At 44.1% G+C, this 22,253-nt stretch overlaps 2 protein-coding genes across 2 annotated transcripts; both read right to left on the reverse strand.

Annotated features, from left to right (window-relative positions):
• Positions 1-4,026: 4,026 nt before the first annotated feature.
• On the reverse strand, positions 4,027-11,268 carry LOC103180009 (peroxiredoxin-6-like). Its single transcript, NM_001292962.1, is given in 5 exon segments — positions 4,027-4,503; positions 6,952-7,098; positions 7,418-7,561; positions 8,119-8,275; positions 11,025-11,268. Coding segments are annotated over 5 exon segments (675 nt in total). The 5' UTR covers positions 11,120-11,268; the 3' UTR covers positions 4,027-4,371.
• Positions 11,269-15,507: 4,239 nt separating this feature from the next.
• Positions 15,508-20,951, reverse strand: LOC103180010 (peroxiredoxin-6-like). Its single transcript, XM_007895608.2, has 5 exons — positions 20,780-20,951; positions 18,501-18,657; positions 17,447-17,590; positions 16,844-16,990; positions 15,508-16,004 (listed from the first exon to the last, which is right to left on the reverse strand). The coding sequence occupies exons 1-5, from the start codon at positions 20,866-20,868 to the stop codon at positions 15,879-15,881; spliced, it is 663 nt and encodes a 220-aa protein (XP_007893799.2). The 5' UTR covers positions 20,869-20,951; the 3' UTR covers positions 15,508-15,878.
• Positions 20,952-22,253: the final 1,302 nt, after the last annotated feature.

Here is a 22,253-nt window from a genome sequence, read left to right on the forward strand (position 1 = left end):
TTTAGGCAAAGTATGAATTGTGTGAAACTCACATATGTGACTTATGTGAAGTTATGTATAAGTTGGATTTTACATGACTTAACCATAACACATACATAAGTACTGAACTGGCTGGTGACATCTTGGGCAGATGTATGACTTAGGTAATTATATGATTTATACAGATCAAACGTGAGTTTTACTGTACCTTTTAATTCACTTCTTACTGCTCACTGTCATTCTGCCACTGTTCAGATCGTGCAGAAGCATAAGATTGTGAATTATGTCCAGATTTAGCTGACTGTGGTAGGGCGTTTGATCCTAGAATTGTCAGGACTTCAAAGCCAGCCTCTGGCCACAGGTGTAATCAAATAGCTTCTCTGAAGACTCTGCTATTAATCCTATATTAATCCTACATTTGATTTAGCGCCTTCCACATCAGGAGGAGATTCCAGCTGTGGCTGAGTGAGATGTTCTGGGTGGATGCACACTAATGTGTAGAAAACTGAACGCATGTGTTTGTCGTATAATGTTATGAACAAGGCAGCTTGCGACTGGCTCTTTAGTAACATTATTAAATGGCCTGCTACCCGTGTTTACCGCAGCTGGTGTGAACCAACAACAGCTTGCATTAACATTGTGCCCTTCATGTGGGGTTGTGTCATTGAACAAAGGATGGACAATCACATAGATTGATGTAAAGCAAGGGGACGGAAAGTGAAAGAGGAAAGTCTTCAGGCTCGATTTGAAGACTGGTAAAGAGGGTGAAATGTGGAGGGATTGTTGCAGGGACAAACCTGCTCTTATAAATGCACCAACTCCCCCAGGTGCCTTTAAAACTCCAGTGTGATAAGCCATTTACACCACACATTGGATAGCATGTCACCATTGTGCAGGGAATATAAATGCAGAATTAAAAGCATTCTAGTGATCCACAAGTGCTGGAGACTATACCCAGTGTAAATGTGCCATCTAGGGGATATTTGAGTCAGTAACAGTGTTCAGCTTTAAAGACCTTGTTAATCCAATAGTGTATACCGTATATTCATTACGGTGTTCATTAAAGCTCCATAATGTCAACGTTTCTGTAGTGATATTTGTAAGTGAACGCGGCAGCCAATTTGTTGACACCAATGTCTCAGAAACAGCCATGAAGGCAAGTGACAATTTTTATCTGTACGATTGTTGTCCAGGACACCAAGAAATAATTCTCCCTTCTCTTTCCGAATGGTGCCAAATAGCTCCTTAAAAAGTCATCTGACTGGGGATGCCTTCTGATAGCTGGATATATGTTTTGTGCATTCTTTGAAGTTCAGAACTAACAAGTAATATAATAATAATCCTTGCATTTGATATAGCTCTTTATCACATCATTGAGACATCTCAAAACGCTTCACAGAATAATCCTTGCTTTTGATATAACTCCTTATCAAGTCTTCGAGACGTCTCAAAGCGCTTCAAGGAATATGTTGTAAAATGGATTGACTGTGGGCAAAATAATAATATCATTATACCTGGAGGCAACAATGTCTCCTATATGCAATGCACTTCCTAGCCTCTGGCAACTGATACCCTTTTCTGACTGAGATTTTCACATCACTTCCACGTCCACACCTTTCCATGGACAGCAAGGGAGGTCCAAGAGCTGGAAATTAATCCTGGGAGTCCCACTATTTTAATTGGATTGGTACGCTACATTACATGGCATTATTATATCTAAAAACGAGCAAACTATAGGGGCATGGGGAAAGGGCAGGTAAATAAGACTGACAGGCTTGCTCTTTAAAAGTTTACATCACTGGGTGTCGTTTGATCATCGTATCTACAACACCCCCTCCCGCCCCCTCCTACTGAGCTACCAACTACAAACCCATTGCCGTTTCCTGAACCTTCTAACATCTTTGCCCTCAGTTGTTCATCCAATTAATTTCGATCTTGCCACCTTGCAGAGTTGGTTCGCTCAGCTTTCTGCACACTGTTTCTCAAGACAATTTTACATAGGAGAATGTCCCTTTAAACATTGATGGAATACTATTTCCCTTCTGCTCTAATCTCACACTGCCTATCCTACTTCTATCAGATAATATGTTTTTAAAAACATACAGTATGATTCATGCCTTGTATTTTTTCTTACAAGAGACTCTTGGATTTCATTATATGGATAAAGCCTCCTGTTTCTGCCCACTTACCTCTCCTACCCTGATGATAAATCCAGCTTGAATTTCAGCCCATGCATAGGATCTGCACATTGATAATGAAACCTGCTTGTGGCAGAGGGCATCAGCAGCTGAGTAACACTGGGATTCAGGGCTGTAAACCCGGGCTTCAGCACACGTCAGTGGTGAGGCTGCCTTACTAATTCTTCTCTACTTTCGCTCACAAAATACACAGTCAATTCACTTCACAATATATTCTGTGAATCACTTTGAGACGTCTCAATGACGTGATAAGGCGCTATATCAAATGCAAGGATTATTATTATTTCACAATTCATGTATTTTGGAAAACTGCAGACAGATAATTCTCATCATCTCCAGTTTGACTCTAGACTTGGCTACTTAGCCATAGGTCCTTCTGAGCCACAAGGGGGAACTGTGACTAGGTGGAGATCGTATCTTGCGTTGCAGAGGCCTGCTGCCCTATCCTGGTACATGTGCTCGGTGGAGGTTGGGCGGGGCATGCTCAAAGTCCGACAAGTTGTACGTTAAGCAGAGTGACAACTAAAGCAAAGTCCCTTATTAATATTTTTCATTGTAAGAGGACGGGTTATTGACAGCATGGCTATTTAAGTGGTGGTGACTAGTTAAGGCAGGGACTTGTTATCAGTTTACTGTAATCGACTACTTTCCTCTTGAAACCCACAATAGACTCCGCCTCTACCACCTTAGTGGGAAGGGCATTCCACATCCCAATGACTCTCTTTTGACCAAAGACATAGTCAGAGATATTGGGTCTTTAAGATGGTTTTTGAAAGCAGGGGAAAAAAGGAGCAGCTCAATGGGGTTTGTAGAGAGAATTTGAGGGAACAGAGATATAGTGAGAGGCTTGGCCACCAATAGTAGGGTAGAGGGATTAAGGAAACAAGCAGAGTGGGAATAGTGGAGAGCACAGGTGTAAGGTATCTGCTCTATCATCTGCAAAGCAATCTTCAACAAGTCCTGCTCAACCTGGCTCAGATTCTGGGGTAATAGTGGAAGTAAAACCACGAGTACATGAGCTAGAGCTGCCCATTGACAGGTAGATCACCCTGTACTGCATATCCAATTTATGTTTAAGCAACACAATGGTTATATAGACAATAGAAGAGACTGTGCCTTTGTTGGCTTTTGAGGGCTTGCTTTTTAGGATGCTTGCAGCAAATCCTGTGAGATGTCCTTCCAATATGAGGTGTTATAAAAAATGCACAGATTATTATTAATAACAACAACAAAATTACATTTATAGAGCGTCTTTCATGTCGGGAGGACGTCCCAAAGCGCTGAACACTCAGATGTTGGGGCCCGAGCATGGGGGAGGGGTGGTGTAGGGGTGAGGGAAGGCAGAGAGGTGGGAGGAAGACCAAAGGCACGGTCGAAGAGAAGGGTCTTGAGACCGGCCTTGAAAGTTGTAAGGGAGGAAGCAAGGCAAAGGGATCGTGGGATTGAGTTCCAGAGTGTGGGGGCAGAGAGGCTGAAAGCCCGGCCACCGATGGTAGGACGGGTCGCGCAGGAGACATGGAGCAGGCCGGCGCCCGATGAATGGAGGGAGCGGGCAGGTTGGAAGGGCGTCAGCAGGTCAGAGAGAGGTAGGAAGGTGCAAGGCCATGGATGGACTTAAGGTGAGGACGAGGATCTTGAACTTGATCCTCTGGGGGATGTGGAGCCAGTGTAGTTGGGCGAGGGTGGGAGTGATGGGGTCGGTGCGTGAGAGTACACAAGCTGCAGAGATTTGGATGATCTGCAGCTTGTGAAGGGAAGCATTCAGAAGGCCGATAATTTTTAAAATAATTTTACTTCCATTACTATACTGCTGCACAGGTTTCTAAAATATTAAAACAAACGGCTAAGTAAGTTTATAAAGCACTTTATAAAGGCAATCAATCAATCAATCAATCAATCTCTAATACAATTTAAAGATAACTCTCATTTAAATTGGTCTACGATTCGCAACCTGAGGCAGGTGACAGGCACAAAAACTAGGCTTGGATTAAACCTGACTGCAAGTGTTCTTTGCAGGATCTTATTATGCGACACCTCTCAAATAAAATAAAAGCACTTTCCACTCAAATCCTGAAAATGTTCTCCCCCCACTGCCAATCCTCTCTAGGCTTTTAACCTGCTACGTGTCCTCCCATTGGATCTTCTAGGCACATGTTTTAATTCAGATTAAATCCAACAGTCACCCGTTTTACATCTAAGTTGAAATATTTGTGTAACGCATGTAGTTTTTGCCCGACGGCAGCTCCTTGGTGGAAACTCCTTTTGGAAACATCTTGGTAGCTTCCTCCATGGGAATGCTGGGGAGAACCATGCACATGTCACCTTGCTGTTACATAGAAAGAAGTGAGAGATCAGGGAAAGCTGACAACAAGCAGACAAAACAAAACAGACTCTTGAACAATTATAGTAGTGCAGAGCATAGTTATAATGCAGTTGGGAAAGGGGGTCATAAATCCTAAGCAGCACTATAATGGAGCAAGTCTTCCTCCGCACACATACAGTGAACATGGAAAACAACACTTACGCTTGGGTGCTGAAAGATCAGGCCTTCAAAACCCGTAGGAAGGCGAATGGGCAACATCTGGGGCACAAAGTCACCACAGATGTTACTTCCTGCTCGTTGCTCTATGTGCAGGCAACAAAACATCACCCTGACTTCAGAGTCACTGCCTGCACATAGCACAGTGTACAGGAAGTGATAGCCATGGTGACCTTGTGACAAAGAAGTCAGTCATATTTAAAGTTCAAAACATTAAATCATTTTAAAAAAAAATTCCTCAATTTGGAGGAAAATGGAAAACCTGATAAATAGCATTACCGATTTAAAATCAGAAACCAGTACACATGCTTACAACTCACAACTACAGCAGTTCTAAACCAAACAAAGCAAGCAAGGAATAAAGCTCTTTAAAAAGCTTTTCAGCTCCGAGACATTGCAGGCTATGATGTGCTTCATTAGATTCAAGGATTATGTACAGCCCAGTAACTAAAAAGGAAAGACTACTTTCTGCTGCATTCAGTTTCTAAACGGTGAACCATAGAATCTTACAGCATAGAGGAAGGCCATTTGGTCAACTGTGTCTGTGCTCACTCTTTCGAAGAGTAATCTATTCAGTCCCATTTACCTGCTCTTTCCCCATAACACTGCAGTTTACTCCTTTTTAGTTATTTATCTAGTTCTTTTTTGAGAGCTCCTTTGGTAAATTGAAGTTGATTGTCACCAATTCACTGACGAGAGGAAATAACTATGACTATACTATACAGCTCTCACATTTTTTTCTAAAGTTTGGTAACCAAACAACACTGATAATAAACCCTCAAGAAAAAAAACAATAATAAATTGGTCACTTCAATCCACGACTGTTTGTGGGACACTGCTGTGCGCAATTAGCTGCCGCATTTCGCCCACAAATATACAGTCAATTCACTTTACAGTATATTCTGTGAAGTGCTTTGAGACGTCTAGAAGACGTGAAAAGCGCTAAAGCAAATGCAAGGATTATTATTATTAACTGTCGTCTAGCATCTCCTACAAAATAGTAGTTGCCACACTTTACAGTGAAGTACGTTAATAATAAGAATAATCCTTGCATTTGATATAGCGCCTTACCACATCTTTGAGACGTCTCAAAGCGCTTCATAGAATATACCGTAAAGTGAATTGACTGTATATTTTGTGGGCAAAATGCGGCAGCCAATTGTGCACAGCAGTGTCCCAAGTCATGGAGTGAAGTGATCAATTTATTCTTATTTTTTTGGAAGGAATTATTACCACCGGAAAAGTGATCTGCCAATCGACTAATAATGGCAGTATGCTCCTACTTACTGCTAGGTAAACAGAGGCGTGTGGAATAAGAAAATTTGCCCAACATTTTGCCTCGCCAGGGATCAAACCCACGTCTCTCACTTGTGAGGCGAGTGCTCTAACCACTGAGCTGCAGGACTCCACATTGAGATGTGCTCTCAACATGAAAAGTATCAATAATATGCAAAAATCATTTAATACAACTATTATAGATTATTATATTATATATTATTATTATAGATTATTATTATACATATTATTATATATTATTATATATATATTATAGATCTGTGGTTTTATATTCCATATTTATATTCAAATTAATCAGTTTGTCAACTTGCCCTCCCGAATGTATGATAACCCCTAAGTCTCTCTCTTCTTCAATATCTCTTAAAATTTACCATTTACTTCCTCTACTTACTTTTCCTCATTACATTTCTTCAAGTTATCTACTTGTCTGCCTTCTCTCCACTTGGCAGGCACTGGCATACTTCATGCCCACCCCACCGCCCCTAGTCACGCATTCAGACTTTCTGCCCTACTCACTGGAACTCTGTCTCATGTGCCTTCAGTCACCCTCCTGAATCCTACCTCCAGCTCAGGTACAAACCTTCGACTGTCCAGCACCTTGGGACTTTCTCCTGATGTAAAAGGCTTTGCACTGTATAAGCAATTTGTTTTTGTCAAAAGACAGAACCTGTTCCAAATTCCCCACCCTTTGGTTCTTGGTGCCAGGAATCTCCCTAATTTACTTAATAAGGAGGAAGTTTGAGAGCACAACTTGATTTCCGGGTGAGCGAATGTCAGCCACCCATTGGTGAAGTCCCACCTCAGGGGGAGGAGAGAATGCTAACACCTCCCAAGGTAAACATCCCATGAATTTCAGTGCTGCCAAAAAGGCAAGACCATACAATGAACAGGAGTAACCTGATACAAGTGCAATTTCAGTTCCTGGCAGTTTATCCTCACCTTCCAGTTTACAGGTGTTGCAACCTTCTTGGTATCGGTCAGCTGCAGGGAGTCAATGACTCTCAGAATCTCATCGAAGTTCCTACCAGTAGTGGCCGGGTAAAGGATAGAGAGTTTCAGCTTCTTATCAGGGCCAATTATAAACACCTTAGAGGGCAGAAGAGAAAAACAGACTTAAAGGAATGATGAGGCATAATGTTACTCGAACAATGGAACTTTTGAAAAATCAGCGAAAGAAACCAAGGGGACAAGCAAGATGATTATCGGGAGAATATAGAGTGGAACTATTTAGCTCACAGTCTAGCAGCAGCAGCAGCAGCAACATAATAACATTACAAAGATCCCATTGTACTACTCAAAACAAACATTCAAAGTGTGAATGTTATATTTCAGTTTTGGCAACATGAGGAGGAAATAAGCAATGAGCCTCGATACACAATCTGATTCATATTGTGGTGAAACTTACAGCCCGAGCAGTCACTGGTAGTCCCTCCTTGTTCTTTTCATCAAGATCTAACATGCCTAGTTTCACAGCCAAATCCCTGTTCTTATCGGCAATGATGGGGAATGGCAGCTTCTCAGGCTTTGAATCATTGTAGCTGTTGATATCCTATAATGGAAAAACAAAACCTAGAAATTACAGCATTGAAATAGAACATTTGACCCAGGGAACCTAAGCCTTTTCCTAGCTCTTTCCCCCTACCCATTAGCTTGTCTTCAGATACTTGTTTAATTCCCTTTTGAATGTAATGGTCTTAGCTTCAATAGGCGCAGGTTCAATAGCTGCAGGATATGAGCTGGCCTTGTGAGGCCATTTACCATCTGATGCCCACCCCCCCACACACATCCAACAAAGAAAAACAGCATTAACCTAACCAAGTCTGCTGACAGGTCACAGGTCAATACCTCTCTACAAGTACCTTACTGTACCCACGTTACAAATTTATTTTGGGTTGGCAAAAAAACTCTAAACGTCATCATTCTTAGGCCAGCCCTTAAAATATTATGCTAAGCCAGACACTCACTCTTCTGGCTGGAGTACTTGCTTCCTTTGAAAAGAAGGCTGTTGTTCGAAGAACTGATTAAAATCGCAGAAATCAGTGTGACAGCTTCAAAATAAAACCATCGCGTGAGCTTGCCCGTCAATATGCTTAACACCATTCGTACCTTGCTCCAGCCAATGTGATCCTCAATGCTGTCAATTGACAGAGCGATCATTTTCACATTGCGTTTCTTAAACTCGTCACTCATCTTCGCTGCTCGGCCCAGTTCAGTGGTGCAGACCGGAGTGTAGTCGGCCGGGTGAGAGAACAGAATTCCCCATCTGAAGGAGGAATGAGAATTGTGAGAAACCAAGTGTAGTTTTATTTTAAAAAGCAAGCCACGCACACGTAGATGAGCCAGCACTGATGGCATCCTGAGGCTGTAAGTTAAAAATCCTTACATTTGATATAGCACCTTATCACGTCATCGAGGCATCTCAAAGTGTTTCACAGGATATTCTGTAAAGTGGTTTGACTATATTTTGTGGGTGAAACACGGCTGCCAGTTATGCACACAGCAATGTCCCACAAACAGCCATGACCATTTTTATTTGGGGGAATGTTGGACATTTCTCGGATTCTAGGTAACTAAGTAACAATGATTCCTGTATTTAGGTATGAAATTAGAAAAGTTGCACTGAAATGTCAGTAACTTAATCCTGGGATGCAAGTTTTGCATTTGTTTCTTATCAACAGATAAATTATTCCTGCATCCGTGTCCAATTCATAAAGATCTAACTGATCTTTATGGAATCTATTAGTGAATGCTGCAACAACAGTGGAAATCCACCTTTAGGTCAAACCATGAATGTGGTCAACGCAGACCATGTGTGACTTTACTCACGAGTTTCCACTGTAAACAGAACTTGTAAATAAAGTCAATTTACAAAATGCATCTGAGAGGAATATTTTTACAAGTGGAGGATTGTGTGAAGAGATGTAGATCAGCCACTATTAATAACCTAATAATTATAATTAAAAATTAATTTAGCATCCCTCACATCAGGAGTATGTCTCAAAGAGCTTCACAGGATATACTATGCATTTTGTGGATCTCTGTGGCAGTCAATTTGTGCAGAGCAATGTCCGCAAACAGACACAAAGTGAATGATTAACTTTTAACTTGGGACATTGCTGTGTGCAACTGGCATTTCGCCCATAAAATACAGTCAATCCACTTTATAGTATATCCTGTGAAGCGCTTTGAGACATCTCAGTGATGTGATAAGATGCAATTATGAATTATTTATCTTATTATGTGGCATCCAATTTGTGCAGAGCAATGTCCCACAAATGGGCATGAAGAGGGGGCTGGTGGCCAGGGGTCAGTCGGGTTTCTATTCTCAGACATTGTTCATATTGTACAACTGAGGTCAAACTCTCTGAAGAAAAGTGTACAAACTGCAGATTACTCCAGTGACCCACAGATCATTCCCAGGAACACACAGATCTAACGCAAGAGACAAGTAGAACAAACAACCACTCAAAGTTGAGTTTTTTTTAAAAAAATTGAGCATCACCTTCTGCTGCATCAGGAGAGATGCGTATTTTTTTAAAAAACTCATTAAACATATAGTATTGCTCTTAAAGGAACTGGCAAAGACATGATGGGCCGAATGGCTTTCTCCGGCATTGTTAACTTTCTATGTTTCTGGCTGTTATTAAAATCTACACATGTTTGGGTTACAATTTAATCAACACAATAATAATAATACTTGCATTTGATATGGCGCCTTTTCACATCTTTGAGACGTCTCAAAGCGCTTCAGAACATATACTGTAAAGTGAAATGACTGCATATTTTGTGGGTGAGACGCGGCAGCCAATTATGTGCAGCAACGTCCTACAGTTATGGACTGAGTGACCATAATCATTATTTTAAAAAACTTTTTTTTAGGGGATAATTATCACAACTAAACCAGTGGGGGTGTTTGGTTAGCGTAGAGAGAAGGGGAATTCCACATGCTACCAGGCCAGGATTCTTGTACAAAACAACAAGTTTCGCCCACAAAAATATACAGTCAATTCGCTTTTACAGTATATTCCGTGAGGCGCTTTGAGACGTCTCGAAGACGTGATAAGGCGTTGGATCAAATGCAAGGATTATCATCATCATGATTATTATTATTATTATTATTATTATCCTCTTGTGGTCAAAATGTGGGAGAAATAGCTCAGGAATTCTGTAATAACCCTACACGCTGGAGAGAAGTGCATCGATCGCCCAGTTACAATGACACTGCATAAACAAGGGACCCATCTCAAAAAAAGGAAATTATTTTGCAAAGTGGGAGGGGGGAGGGGATGCTTTGTCTCACACACACACACACAAAAATGACGAGGAATATTTGCTATAATCCCCAAATCCCAGACGTTATCAGGTCCCCCCCAGTCCCCAGTCAGTCATGTGCAGAGTCTCTGTGTGTGTGTGCGCGCTGTGCTGTGTGTGCACTGTGTGCCATGTGTGTGTGTGCACTGTGTGCTATGTGTGTGTGTGCACTGTGTGCTATGTGTGTGTGTGCACTTTGTGCTATGTGTGTGTGCACTGTGTGTGTGTGTGCACTGTGTGCTGTGTGTGTGTGTGCACTGTGTGTGTGTGTGCACTGTGTGCTATGTATGTGTGTGTACTGTGTGTGTGTGTGTGTGTGTGTGCTATGTGTGAGTGTGTGTGCACTGTGCGGTGTGTGTGCACTGTGTGTTATGTGTGTGTGTGTGTGCACTGTGTGTATGTGTGTGTGCACTGTGCTGTGTGTGTGTGCACTGTGTGCTGTATGTGTGTGTGCAGTGTGTATGCACTGTGTGTGCTGTGTGTGTACTGTGTGCTGTGTGTGTGCTGTGTATGTGTGTGTACTGTGTGCTGTGTATGTACTGTGTGTGTGCTGTGTGTGTACTGTGTGCTGTGTGTGTGTGTGTGTACTGTGTGCTGTGTGTGTGTGTATGTACTGTGTGTGTGCTGTGTGTGTGTGTATGTACTGTGTGTGTACTGTGTGCTGTGTGTGTGCTGTGTGTCGCGGCCGCAGCGTAACTTACGCACTCCCCAACCATTCGTGAAACCGTATCGTTCCCTCCGTCGTCTCAGCCTCGAAATCTGGGAACCTCTGTCCGAGCAGAATCGCTGTGGCCATCGCTGTTGGTGGATATTTTAATTCCACACAAAAAAAAGGACGACTTCAGAGGGCAGGAAAGGAGAGAGTGAGAGAGAGAGAGAGAGAGAGGGAGACCAGACCAGACCTCTGTCTGTGTGTCTGACTGTCTGTCTGTGTGTCACCTGTTATGGAGCAGGACCTCGGGGTGGAGTCTGAGCTCAAATAAATATTCAGCGCTCTTCATTGTTTCCGCGACCCACAGCCCGAGAGGGTCATCGCTGAACACCACTCTGGGCTTTCTTTTCATTTTTAATCTTTTTATATAAAAATGTTTTCCCCTCCCAACCCCCCCCCACTAACCCCCCACCCCACTAAGCCCCCCCCCCCACTAACCCCCCCCCCCCACTAACCCCCCACCCCCACTAACCTCCCCACCCCCCCCACTAACCCCCCACCAACCTCCCCCACCCCCCACTAACCCCCCACCAACCCCCCCACCCCCCCACAACCCCCCACCAACCTCCCCCACCCCCCACTAACCCCCCCCAACCTCCCCACCCCCCCTACCCCCCACCTCCCCACCCCCCCACTAACCCCCACCACCTCCCCCCAACCTCCCCACCCCCCCCACTAACCCCCCACTAACCTCCCCACCCCACCCCCCACTAACCCCCCACCAACCCCCACCAACCCCACCCCCACCCCCCACTAACTCCCACCCCACCCCCACTAACCCCACCAACCGCCCCACCCCCCACTAACCCCCCCTACCTTCCCCACCCCACCCCCCCACTAACCCCCACCACCTCCCCCATCCCCCACAACCTCCCCACCCCCCACTAACCCCCCCCCACTAACCCCCCCACCCCCCCACTAACCTCCCCCACCCCACCCCCACTAACCCCCACCAACCTCCCCCACCCCCCACTAACCCCCCCCACTAACCTCCCCACCCCCCCACTAACCCCCCACCCCCCCCACTAATTCCCCACCACCTCCCCACCCCCCACTAACCTCCCCACCCCCCACTAACCTCCCCACCCCCCACTAACCTCCCCACCCCCCCACTAACCTCCCCACCCCCCCCCTAACCTCCCCACCCCCACTAACCTCCCCACGCCCCCCCCCCACTAACCTCCCCCACCCCCCCACTAACCTCTCCCACACACTAACCTCCCCACCCACCCCCACCCACTAACCTCCCCCACCCCTGATAATAATCCCTAAAAAAACCCAATAATAAATTGGTCATTTCAATCCACGACTGTTTGTGGGGACGCTGCTGTGCGCAATTGGCTGCCGCGTTTTGCCCACAAATACATAGTCAATTCACTTTACAGTCGAATCCGTGAAGCGCTTTGAGACGTCGAGAAAACGTGAAAAGCGCTATATCAAATGCAAGCATTATTATTATTATGATAATGCCTGTTGTGTTACAGATGTTGATTTTGCTGGTTGATGTTCATACAAAACAATTTCAAAGTGTTTACAAGTTGTCTCGTGAATATATTTAGCTACATTGTTATGTCTAGTGAGATACTCTGATTGTGCTCGTGCTGAACATGAAGACAATATGTGGTCTACTGTTTTTGGTGTTCGGTGACATATTTGTCGTTTTGGATCAATGTTTCTATTTAAGATCTTATTTTCATAATAGCAGGTTGTAATAGATTTGTCTTGTGCTGATATTATGAGAGCTTCTGTTTCAGCTTTCAGATCCCTGTTTGTCAATTAGTTGTAGCTTTCGCCCATATCTAGGCCTTGTTCTTTCATTCTTTCATCTACGACTGTGTGTGGGACACTGCTGTCCACAATTGGCTGCCAGGTTTCTCCCACAAAATATAGAGTTAATTTACTTTACAGTATATTCTGTGATGCGCTTTGAGAAGTCTCAAAGGCTTGATATGGCACTATATCAAAAGTAAGGATTATTACTTTTTCTCTTGGAAATTGACTATACATGATTTTCTTCTCCAATTAGTTTTTTCTACAAGATATTTTCTTTTTAAGGGCAATTTTCATTCCATGTGTCATTTTTTTGTTGCTTCAGATGAGGTACTTTCTCCAGCTGAGCGTCAGCAAGACCGAGGCCCTCCTGATTGGCTTACGCCAGCGCCTCTGCATCTCGGGCGCTGGCAGCATCAGCATCCACTGCTGCTCACTCAACCTCACTAAGCCAGTCAGGAACCTGGGTGTCTTGTTTGACCCTGAACTGTCCTTTCTCTCCCAAATCCGCGCCATGACCGACACTGCCTACCACCACCTCCGCAACATTGCCAGACTCCGCCACTGCTTCACCCCTCAGGCTGCTGAGACTCTCACCTACGCATTCGCTCGATTATGGAAACTCTCTCCTCATCGGCCTTCCCAACTCTTCCCTTCACAAGCTGCAGATCATCCAAAACTTTGCAGCTCGTGTACTCTCACACACCGTGACCCCATCACTCCCACCCTCGCCCGACTCCATTTGCTCCCCATCCCTCAGAGGATTGAATTCAAGATCCTCGTCCTCACTTTCAAGGCCATCCATGGCTTTGCCCCCTCCTACCTCTCTGACCTGTTGATTCCCTACCAACCTGCCCGCTCCCTCCGTTCAGCGGGCTCTGGCCTGCTCCATGTCTCCCTCCCGACGAGCCCTACCATCGGTGGCCGGGCTTTCAGCCTCTCTGCCCCCACACTCTGCAATTGCATCCCACAGTACCTTCATCTCGCGTCCTCACTTGCCTCCGTTAAGGCCAGTCTCAAGACCCTCCTCTTCGATCATGCCTTCAGTTGCCCTCCCACCTCGCTGCCTTCCCTCACCCCCACCCCTCCCCCATGCTCAGGTCCCGACCCTTGACCATCCAGCGCCTTTCATGTCCTCCCGACGTGAAAGGTGCTCCATAAATGTAATTTTGTTGTTGTACTTTGTAAATCTTTTTGATGAATGTTTGATCTTGATTGCAACTTTAATGATGTTATTTCAAATCAGATACTCTTGATTGTGCCATTTCTTTTTCTGTTTTTCATGTTTTTCTATCATTTTGATACTCTCATTGGGGTTTTTCTGATATATTTATCTAAACCTCCACTTGTTGATTTGTAAGATGTTTCAATTTCAACCAGGCCTCTTCCTCTATCAGCTTTTATATCATGTAGGCCACGAATGGTCAACAGTAATTATTATTATTAATGACATGTTATAATGTTGCAAAAATAATAAAAACACTTAATAATTGATTACAGATGAAAATCAAATATTTATTTGCTTTTTAATGTTAGATATGATAATATAATTGCAGAAATTGTGATTCCTAATTCATATCCTCTTTAAACTTCAGAGACAAGGCAAAGATTTGTCCCAAACGATTAAGTTATCTGAGAGTTCTAGCTGTTGATTAACCTCTATATACATAAGCAATCCCCGGCCTTTGTCCTAAAATTGCCCTTCATAGCCCTGTCCTCTTATCCTGCTGATGTAATGTCAGAGCTCAACCAGCTAAATCTGTGGAGTCTATTCTATAATAAGCAGTTTGTTTGCACACAGTACTGTACAGCTGCTCCTGGAAAGTAAAGCGTTTAACTAATTTGCAATATTAGCTTCTGAACTCCTGTTCAGAAGCTTCGGGTTCAAGTTCCAATTGAAGACTTGCTGGTTTGCCAAGTAACTCTTGCACAGCTGCATGGCTTCTGCTCAGCCAGGTGCTTAAACTAATTCTAGAAAGTATTACGCCCAGGTTGGCAAGTGACAAAGCTTGGGGACAGACTGTAAGTTGGGGGTGCTGCTAAAACCTCCTAGCTTGCTAATAAAGCACCGTCTGAAAACCTTCCACGTTTGTCCGGCTAGGGCCAATCTATTCGTTGGGGCTTTGGTTTGCAGAGTTAACAGGAGCTAAGTAGCCCAGTGATTAGTGTGCCCCTCCAAGTACACCCATGGTTGATCTGTCATCAGCAGTGCCCTGGAGAACTGTGAACCTGCTTGGCTCAGGAGCTGAATTATTGAAACCAGCACAGAAGGTTGACTTGATGTCAAGCATGTGAACTTGGAGCTGTCTCAGTGCCAGAAAGTCCTGCTTGCCTGACAACAATGGATGCTGACTAGTGTTCTTTGTCAGGTGGTGTTGTGCAATACCTCTCAAATAAACGGGAAGTATTTTCCACTCAGACCTTGAAAAGTTCTCCTATCCTCCTACTACCATTTCTCTCTAGACCTATAGCCAAGTTCTGTACTTTGTTCTGACTCAGTGTTCAGTTTATTCTCTGAGTCAAGTTTAATTTCATTGAGGGCACAATGTGGAAAGCTTCACTGGTTTATAAACTCTCTTTCTCCACCCTCCCTTGCAGTTAAATTCTGCATGAATGGGAGCAATGTCTATTCCATATACTGTGCATAGCGCCTTTCACATCAGGAGGACGTCCCAAGGCACTGAACAGTCAGGGACTAAAGGTTTAAAACTTTAAAAGTTATATTGCTTTATTGTAAAGCACCTTATAAAATAAGGCAATCAATCAATCTCTAATTGCAATACATGCAAGTTGAAGTTTGTCTTATCTAAATTGTTCCATGATTCGCAAACTGTAGCCGATGACAGGCACAAAATCTGAGCTGGGTTAAATCTGAATGCAAGTGTTCTTTACAGGATGCTGTTGTGCGATACCTCTCAAATAAAATGAAAGCACTTCCCACTCATCTTGAAAAGTTCTCCGCTCACTGCTATTCCTTTTTGGGCTTTTAACCTGCGACGTGTCCTCCATTGGATCTTCCAGGCACATGTTTTACTTTTGAATTCCAATACAACAGCCTGTTTTACACCTGAATTTAAATATATGTGAAACGCATGTAGTTTTTGCCCGATGGCAGCTTCATGGTGGAAACTCCTTTAGGAAACATTTTGGTAGCTTGCTCTTCGGGTATATGGGGGAGAACCATGCACTGGTCACCAAGCTGTTACACAGAAAGAGGTGAGAGATCAGCAATCAGACAAAAAACAAACTGCTGGCTAATATAGTAGTGTAGAGCACAGTTATAACGCAGTAGTTGTTGATGTTACACCTCTGGGAGGGAGGGCAGGGGGAGCGCACGTTCAGTGTTCTGTTTGAGGCAGGTGTGAGAAACCCAGTGTTTTGACTTGCCAACCAATAAGTGCGGTACCAACAAGTCTGGTAGTGGCATTACGAGTTACGCAGTGGTTATTATGACTAGTGCATATAAATTTACGTTAAATGAATAGGAAATTGAATGAGACTCGGGTGGATGTACCACTTAGGCGATTATAATGCATGCAATCGTGCGCTCAACAGATTACATGTGTCACCAACATCGCCTCCCTGAACTACAGGCCACATTCCAGCGAATCCTGGCTGAGGAGGAGGATGATCAGTCCTGCAAGATGGACAAGCTCATCAATGAGATTTATAAAGAATTTCCTGATATCCAATAGGGAGCTGACTGAAAAGTCATCTTTCCAAATCCAACCCTCAGCTCAGGTGCAAACCTTTGACTGTCCAGCACTTTGGGACATCCTCCTAATGTGAAAGGCCTATGCAATTTGTTGTGTATAGACAGAATCTGATCCAAATAAACCAGTTTAGCAGCACAACTTTCTTTCTTGGTGAGCCTATGTCAGCCAACGTTTGGTGAAGCCCCATCTCAGGGGGCATAGTTATCACCTCCCAAGCTAAACTTCCCATTCATATCTGTTCTGGCAAGAATGTAAACCGAATGGGCCGTATGCTGATAGAAGTGCTGTGGGCTGCTTCAGTCCCTGGGCAGTTTATCCTCACCTTCCAGTCTACAGGTGTTGCAACTTTCTTCGTAACAGTCAGCTGCAAGGAGTGAACGACTCTCAGCATCTCATCAAAGTTCCTACCAGTGGTGGCCGGGTAAAGGATAGAGAGTTTCAGCCTCTTATCAGGGCCAATTATAAACACCTTAAAGGATAGAAGAGAAAAAACAGACTTAATTGAATGACAGGATATACAATGTTACTCAAACAACTTTTGACAAATCAGTGCAAGAAATCAAGGGGACAAGCGATATGGTTATTGGGAGAATACAGTGTGGAAATATTTAGTTCGCAGTCTGGCAGAAGCAGACTGTAACATTACAAAGATCCCATTGACAAAAAAAGATAGTTCTCCCTTTGTCCTGGACAACAATTCCTCCAGGTACAATTGATCATTCACTTCATGGCTGTTTGCAAGACGTTGCTGTGCATAAATTGACTGTTGTGTTTGCCCGCAAAATACACAGTCACTGCATTTTACAATAGATGGTGTGAACAGCATTCAAGCGTGCAGATTGTATTTCAGGTTATGCAACATACCACAAGTTCAGTAGGAAATGGACTCTGATAAACAATATGGTTTATAGTCCTTGAAACTTACAGCCCGAACAGTCATTGGTAGCCCCGCCTTGTCTTTTGAATCAGGATCAAGCATTCCGAATTTTACAGCTAAGTTTCTCCTCTCATCAGCAATGATGGGGAATGGCAGCTTCTCTGGCATTGACTTATTGTAGAACTTGATATCCTACAATGGAAAAATAAAACGTAGATATTACAGCACCAAAATAGGCCATTTGGCTCAATTTGTCTTCAAAAGCTTGTTAATTTCTGTTTTAAATGTTACCGTCTTAGCTTCAGTAGGCGCAGGGTAAAATCTGCCGCCTGCCTCACTGATTGAGACAACAGAAAACTGCAAATAGCCTAACCAGCCCTGCTCTTAGCCCATTTCTTCAGCTAATTTACCCATCCTCTCAAGATCGCAATCTCTCCCCTCTCTCTTTCCCTCCACCCCCACACCCGCCAAGTTAAACAGTATCAACCTAACCAAATCTGCTGGCAGTTCACAAGTCAACACCTCTCTACAAGTACTACACAACAACAACTTGCATTCATATAGAGCCCCTCACGTAAGGCAGCGTCTCAGGGCGCTTAACACCCATGTTACAAATTTATCTTGGGTTAGCAAAAAAAATCCTGCTCTAAACATTATCACTCTTAGGCCAGTCCGTAAAATATTTGAAACTCGTTCTTCTGCTTTGATGGCTGCAGTACTTGCTCTCCTTTGGAGAGTTGGTTCAAATTGTAGAAGTCATTGTGACACGCCCAGAACAAAACAGACGAGTGACCTTGCCCATTAATAAGCTTCATTAATTGTATTATTTTTATTTATTATTTATTTACTATTTATTTATTATTTATTATCATTGTCTCTTGAAAATTATTAAAAAGCCTGATAATAATCCATAAAAAAAATAGGTCATTTCAATCCACGACTCTTTGTGGGACACTGCTGTGCGCAATTGGCTGCTGCATTTCGCCCACAAATATATAGTCAATTCGCTTTAGTTTATTCTGTGAAGAGCTTTGAGACATTTAGAAGACGTAAAAGGCGCTATATCAAATGCAATGATTATTATTATTAATACCATTCGTACCTTGGTCCAGTTAATGTGATCCTCAACACTGTTAACTGACAGAGCGATCATTTTCACATTGCGTTTCTCAAACTCCTTACTCATCTTCGCTGCTCGGCCCAGTTCAGTGGTACAGACCGGAGTGTAGTCTGCCGGGTGAGAGAATATAATACCCCATCTGAAGGAGGAATGTAAGAAACCAAGAGGAGTTTTACTTTAAAAAAGCAAAGCATACACACACAGCACTGTGTTGGCCTCCTGAGGCTATAACATCTAGTATTCTATATTCAGTAGATTCGTGCTCAGTTGTTAGAGCACTCACCTAGCAAGCGAGAAACCTGGGTTCGATTCCCGGCAGGGTGAAACCTTAGGCAAGTTTCCTTACTCTACACGCCTGATAATATTCCCTCAAAAAAAAACAATAATAATTTTGTCACTAAATCCACGACTGTGCGACATTGCTGTGGCCAATTGGCTGCCGCGATTCGCCCACAAACATACAGTCAATTCACTTTACAGTATATTCTGCGAAGCGCTTTGAGACATCTCGCAGACGTGAAAAGCGCTATATCAAATGCAAGGATTATTATTATTATTCAAGTCACAATGATCCTCTGTTCAGATACAGAGCCAGCAAATTTCCAGCATCTGCAATATATTGCCTTTATTTTAAAGTTACTTAAAAAAAACAATATACTGCAGACGCTAGAAATCTGAAATATAAACAGAAGTTGCTGGGAACCCACAGCAGGTCAGGCCGCATCTATGGAGAGAGGACAGTGAGGTAATGTTTTAGGTCGATGACCTTTCATCAGAACTGAGAAACCAAATGTAGTTCTGCGTGATCCCAGCGTTGTCTGTTTTTATTATGTACATAACTTAATCCTAGGAAAAACAACCTCACCATTATTTGGGAATCAAGGTTTGCATTTGTTTCTTATCAGTTAATAAGTTATTCCTGCATCCATGTCCAATTCATGAAGATCTAATTTAGAAGTATGGAAACTCACCTTGAGGCTCTGTAACAACCGTACACACCGCACAGTGATGTTACATTGCCTGGTGACCGCGACTGTGATCAGCCACTGCATTTCTATCCCCTCTCTTCCTCCACCCCCATCCCCCCAAAAATAAGGCCATAGTAGAGCAATCTGCATCCAAACACCAACATGTTGGAAGCATAACTCGAGGACACAGCCAACAGTCACTATTCTCCTCTTCCGCAGTCAGATCCATTGAGGCTGAGGCTTCACAATCAGGTCAGCCAATGCATCAGAGCTTTGGAAAATTGTGAGCCACACAGAATAATACAATCCTCAGATTTGATTTAGCGCCTTATCAAGTTGGAGGGACGTCTCAAAGTGGTTCACAAGATACAATGTAAAGTAGATTGACTGCATTAGATGGACTAAATGCACAGGCAGCTGCACACAGCAACGGCCCACAAACAGCCATGGAGTGAGTGACTGATTTTATTTGGGGGGATTGTTGCCCAAGACCACGGGAAAAACTCCCATCTCTTTTTGAATAGTACCATGGGACCTTTAACATCCACCTGTACAGGCAGATGGGGCCTCAGTTTAATATCGAATAATAATAATCCTTGCATTTGATATAGAGCCTCGTCAGGTCTTCGAGACATCTCAAAGTGCTTCACAGAATATCCTGTGAAGCGAAGTGACTGTATATTTTGTGGGCGAAACACGGCAGCCAATTTGCGCACGGCAGCGCCCCACGGACACGCGTGGATTGAGCGACCAAGTTATTAAGTTATTTGTTTATTTCCGAAAGGAATTATCACCCCCGGAAAAGCGACCAGGCAACCGACTAACAACCGGGGTTCCAGACTTACTGCCGGGTAAAAACAGGAGAAAGCAAAGCGGAAGGAAGGCGCTCGGGACACTGCAACACCCAACACCCCACCCCCAACCCCACCCCACCCCACCCCAGCACTAACACTGGGACACTGGGGGGGGGGGGGGGCAGTTTAAACTGTGTGATTCCAAGTCCAAATGTGTCCAAACAAACCCAAAAACTTATGACTGGGGGTGGGGGTGGGGTGGGGGGGAGAGAGGGAGGGGGAGCTATCCCTGACCAGACTGACACAACAGGCAGAAACCTACCCCAAAACTACCCGGAAACGGGGAATACAAACTCAAAAGAGAAATCGATCCGCACAGGAGGAGCTTTAGGTTAAATACAGTGAGAGGTCGAGAACGCAGTGCGTCCACGAAATCAGAGACCCCCCAACACACCCCCCACACTCCACCCCGAGCCCCTGTCTGTTGGGTTGAACTTACGAGCTCCCCAACCAGTCGTAAAAGTGTATCCTTCCCTCGGTCGTGTCAGCCTCGAAGTCTGGGAACTTGTCTCCCAGGAGGATCGCCATCGCTGTTGGTGCGCAATTGCGCAAATAAAAGCCATAAAAAAAAAGGAGGAACCCGGACCCGTCGCCCTGTCATTACCAGGAGGTGGGACTCACCGCCCTGGAGATAAACCAGACAGCACTCCCTTAGCCTGATTTTATCCCTAAAATACCACCCACTGCTTTACTTTTTTTATATATATATAGAGATAATTATATCCACGAATATACGTTAAAAAAATGAGCTGTTTTGCTGCTACGATCACGTAGTTTTGAGAATTGAACTGATTTCATGAAGTTCCACTCTTGGGTTTGTGATGCTATCGCAGCGCTGAGCACATCAGTCCAATTGAAGCCGTGTGCGCGCGTTTGAATGTGGCGGGTTTTGTGCCACTAAGTTGTCCCGTAAACTTTTATCATCTTGAATTGGTTTGGGGATTTTTTTTTAAATAAAAAAGCGCCTTTTTAATCGTGCGGTGTCAGTTAGGCTCAGTTGATAGCTCTCTTGCCTCTGGATTAAAAGGTTGAGGTTTCAACAACGACGACAAAACGACATTTGCACGGCAAGCCACAGATATGGACTTCGCTCATCTCTGGAAAATGCTGCAATGTTGAAGGTTGCGTCTTTTGGATGACACAAACTACGGTTCCTTCTGTGTCTGTACAGGTGGACGTAGAAGATCTCATGGCACTATTTGAAGAGAGAAGTTTGTCCTGATATCTTGGCTAACAATTCCCAGAATTTGAATTGCCGCTTATCCTGCTAAAACCACTTCTATCAGTTAGGACTTTGGCCTGCAGGGTATCTGGAGCTGAGTGTTCCACTTTTTGGGCTCCCAGTCCCAAGTGCTGTGAAGTGCTTTGAAACATCTTCCCAACGTGAAATGTGCTAACGTAGATGTAAATTGTTGTGGTTGATTGGGAAGAAACATAACCCCTCCAGGGTCTGGTTTGATCCTCCAAGACCCACCAATGAGCCAAACCTGCTGGCCCAACATCAGCAGTGCCCTGAAGTCCTGCAGATCTGCCTGGCTTTGCATTATTATCCTGTGACGGATGGAAAATTGTCCCTTAGTTTCTTCCTCCCGTTTGAAGAGCCTGAGCTCTCTTGTAGTGTATCAGCCTGGCTCAGCGGTAGCACTCTTAACTTCTGAGTCAGAAGGTTGTGGGTTCAAGTGCCGAAGTGGGACTTAACCTCACACAGTCTGAAAGCTGACACTCCATTCCAAGGCTGGGCTGGTGTTGCATTGTCAGCGGTGCGGTCCTTCAGATGAGACGTTGTAAACTGAGGTCTCGTCTGCCTATTCAGGTGGGCGTAAAAAGATCTGGCACCCGGCGAAAAGAGAAGAGAGTTTCTCCCACTGTCCTGGCCAACAAATCCCCCACTTGGCTCATGGCGGTTCACGGCA

The sequence above is a fragment of the Callorhinchus milii genome, unplaced genomic scaffold (genome assembly GCF_018977255.1).
Source record: "Callorhinchus milii isolate IMCB2004 unplaced genomic scaffold, IMCB_Cmil_1.0 Scaffold5, whole genome shotgun sequence".
NCBI classification, from domain to species: Eukaryota; Metazoa; Chordata; class Chondrichthyes; order Chimaeriformes; family Callorhinchidae; genus Callorhinchus; species Callorhinchus milii.

Bases quoted from the DNA above. Each gene is read 5' to 3' on its own strand.
- LOC103180010 (XM_007895608.2), bottom strand. From the start codon at position 20,868: ATGGCGATCCTCCTGGGAGACAAGTTCCCAGACTTCGAGGCTGACACG. The intron at 18,658-20,779 runs GTAAGTTCAACC...TTCCTCCTTCAG, and splicing joins TACGACTGGTTGGGGAGCTC to ATGGGGTATTATATTCTCTC. The intron at 16,991-17,446 runs GTAAGTTTCAAG...CTATCCTTTAAG, and splicing joins TACCAATGACTGTTCGGGCT to GTGTTTATAATTGGCCCTGA.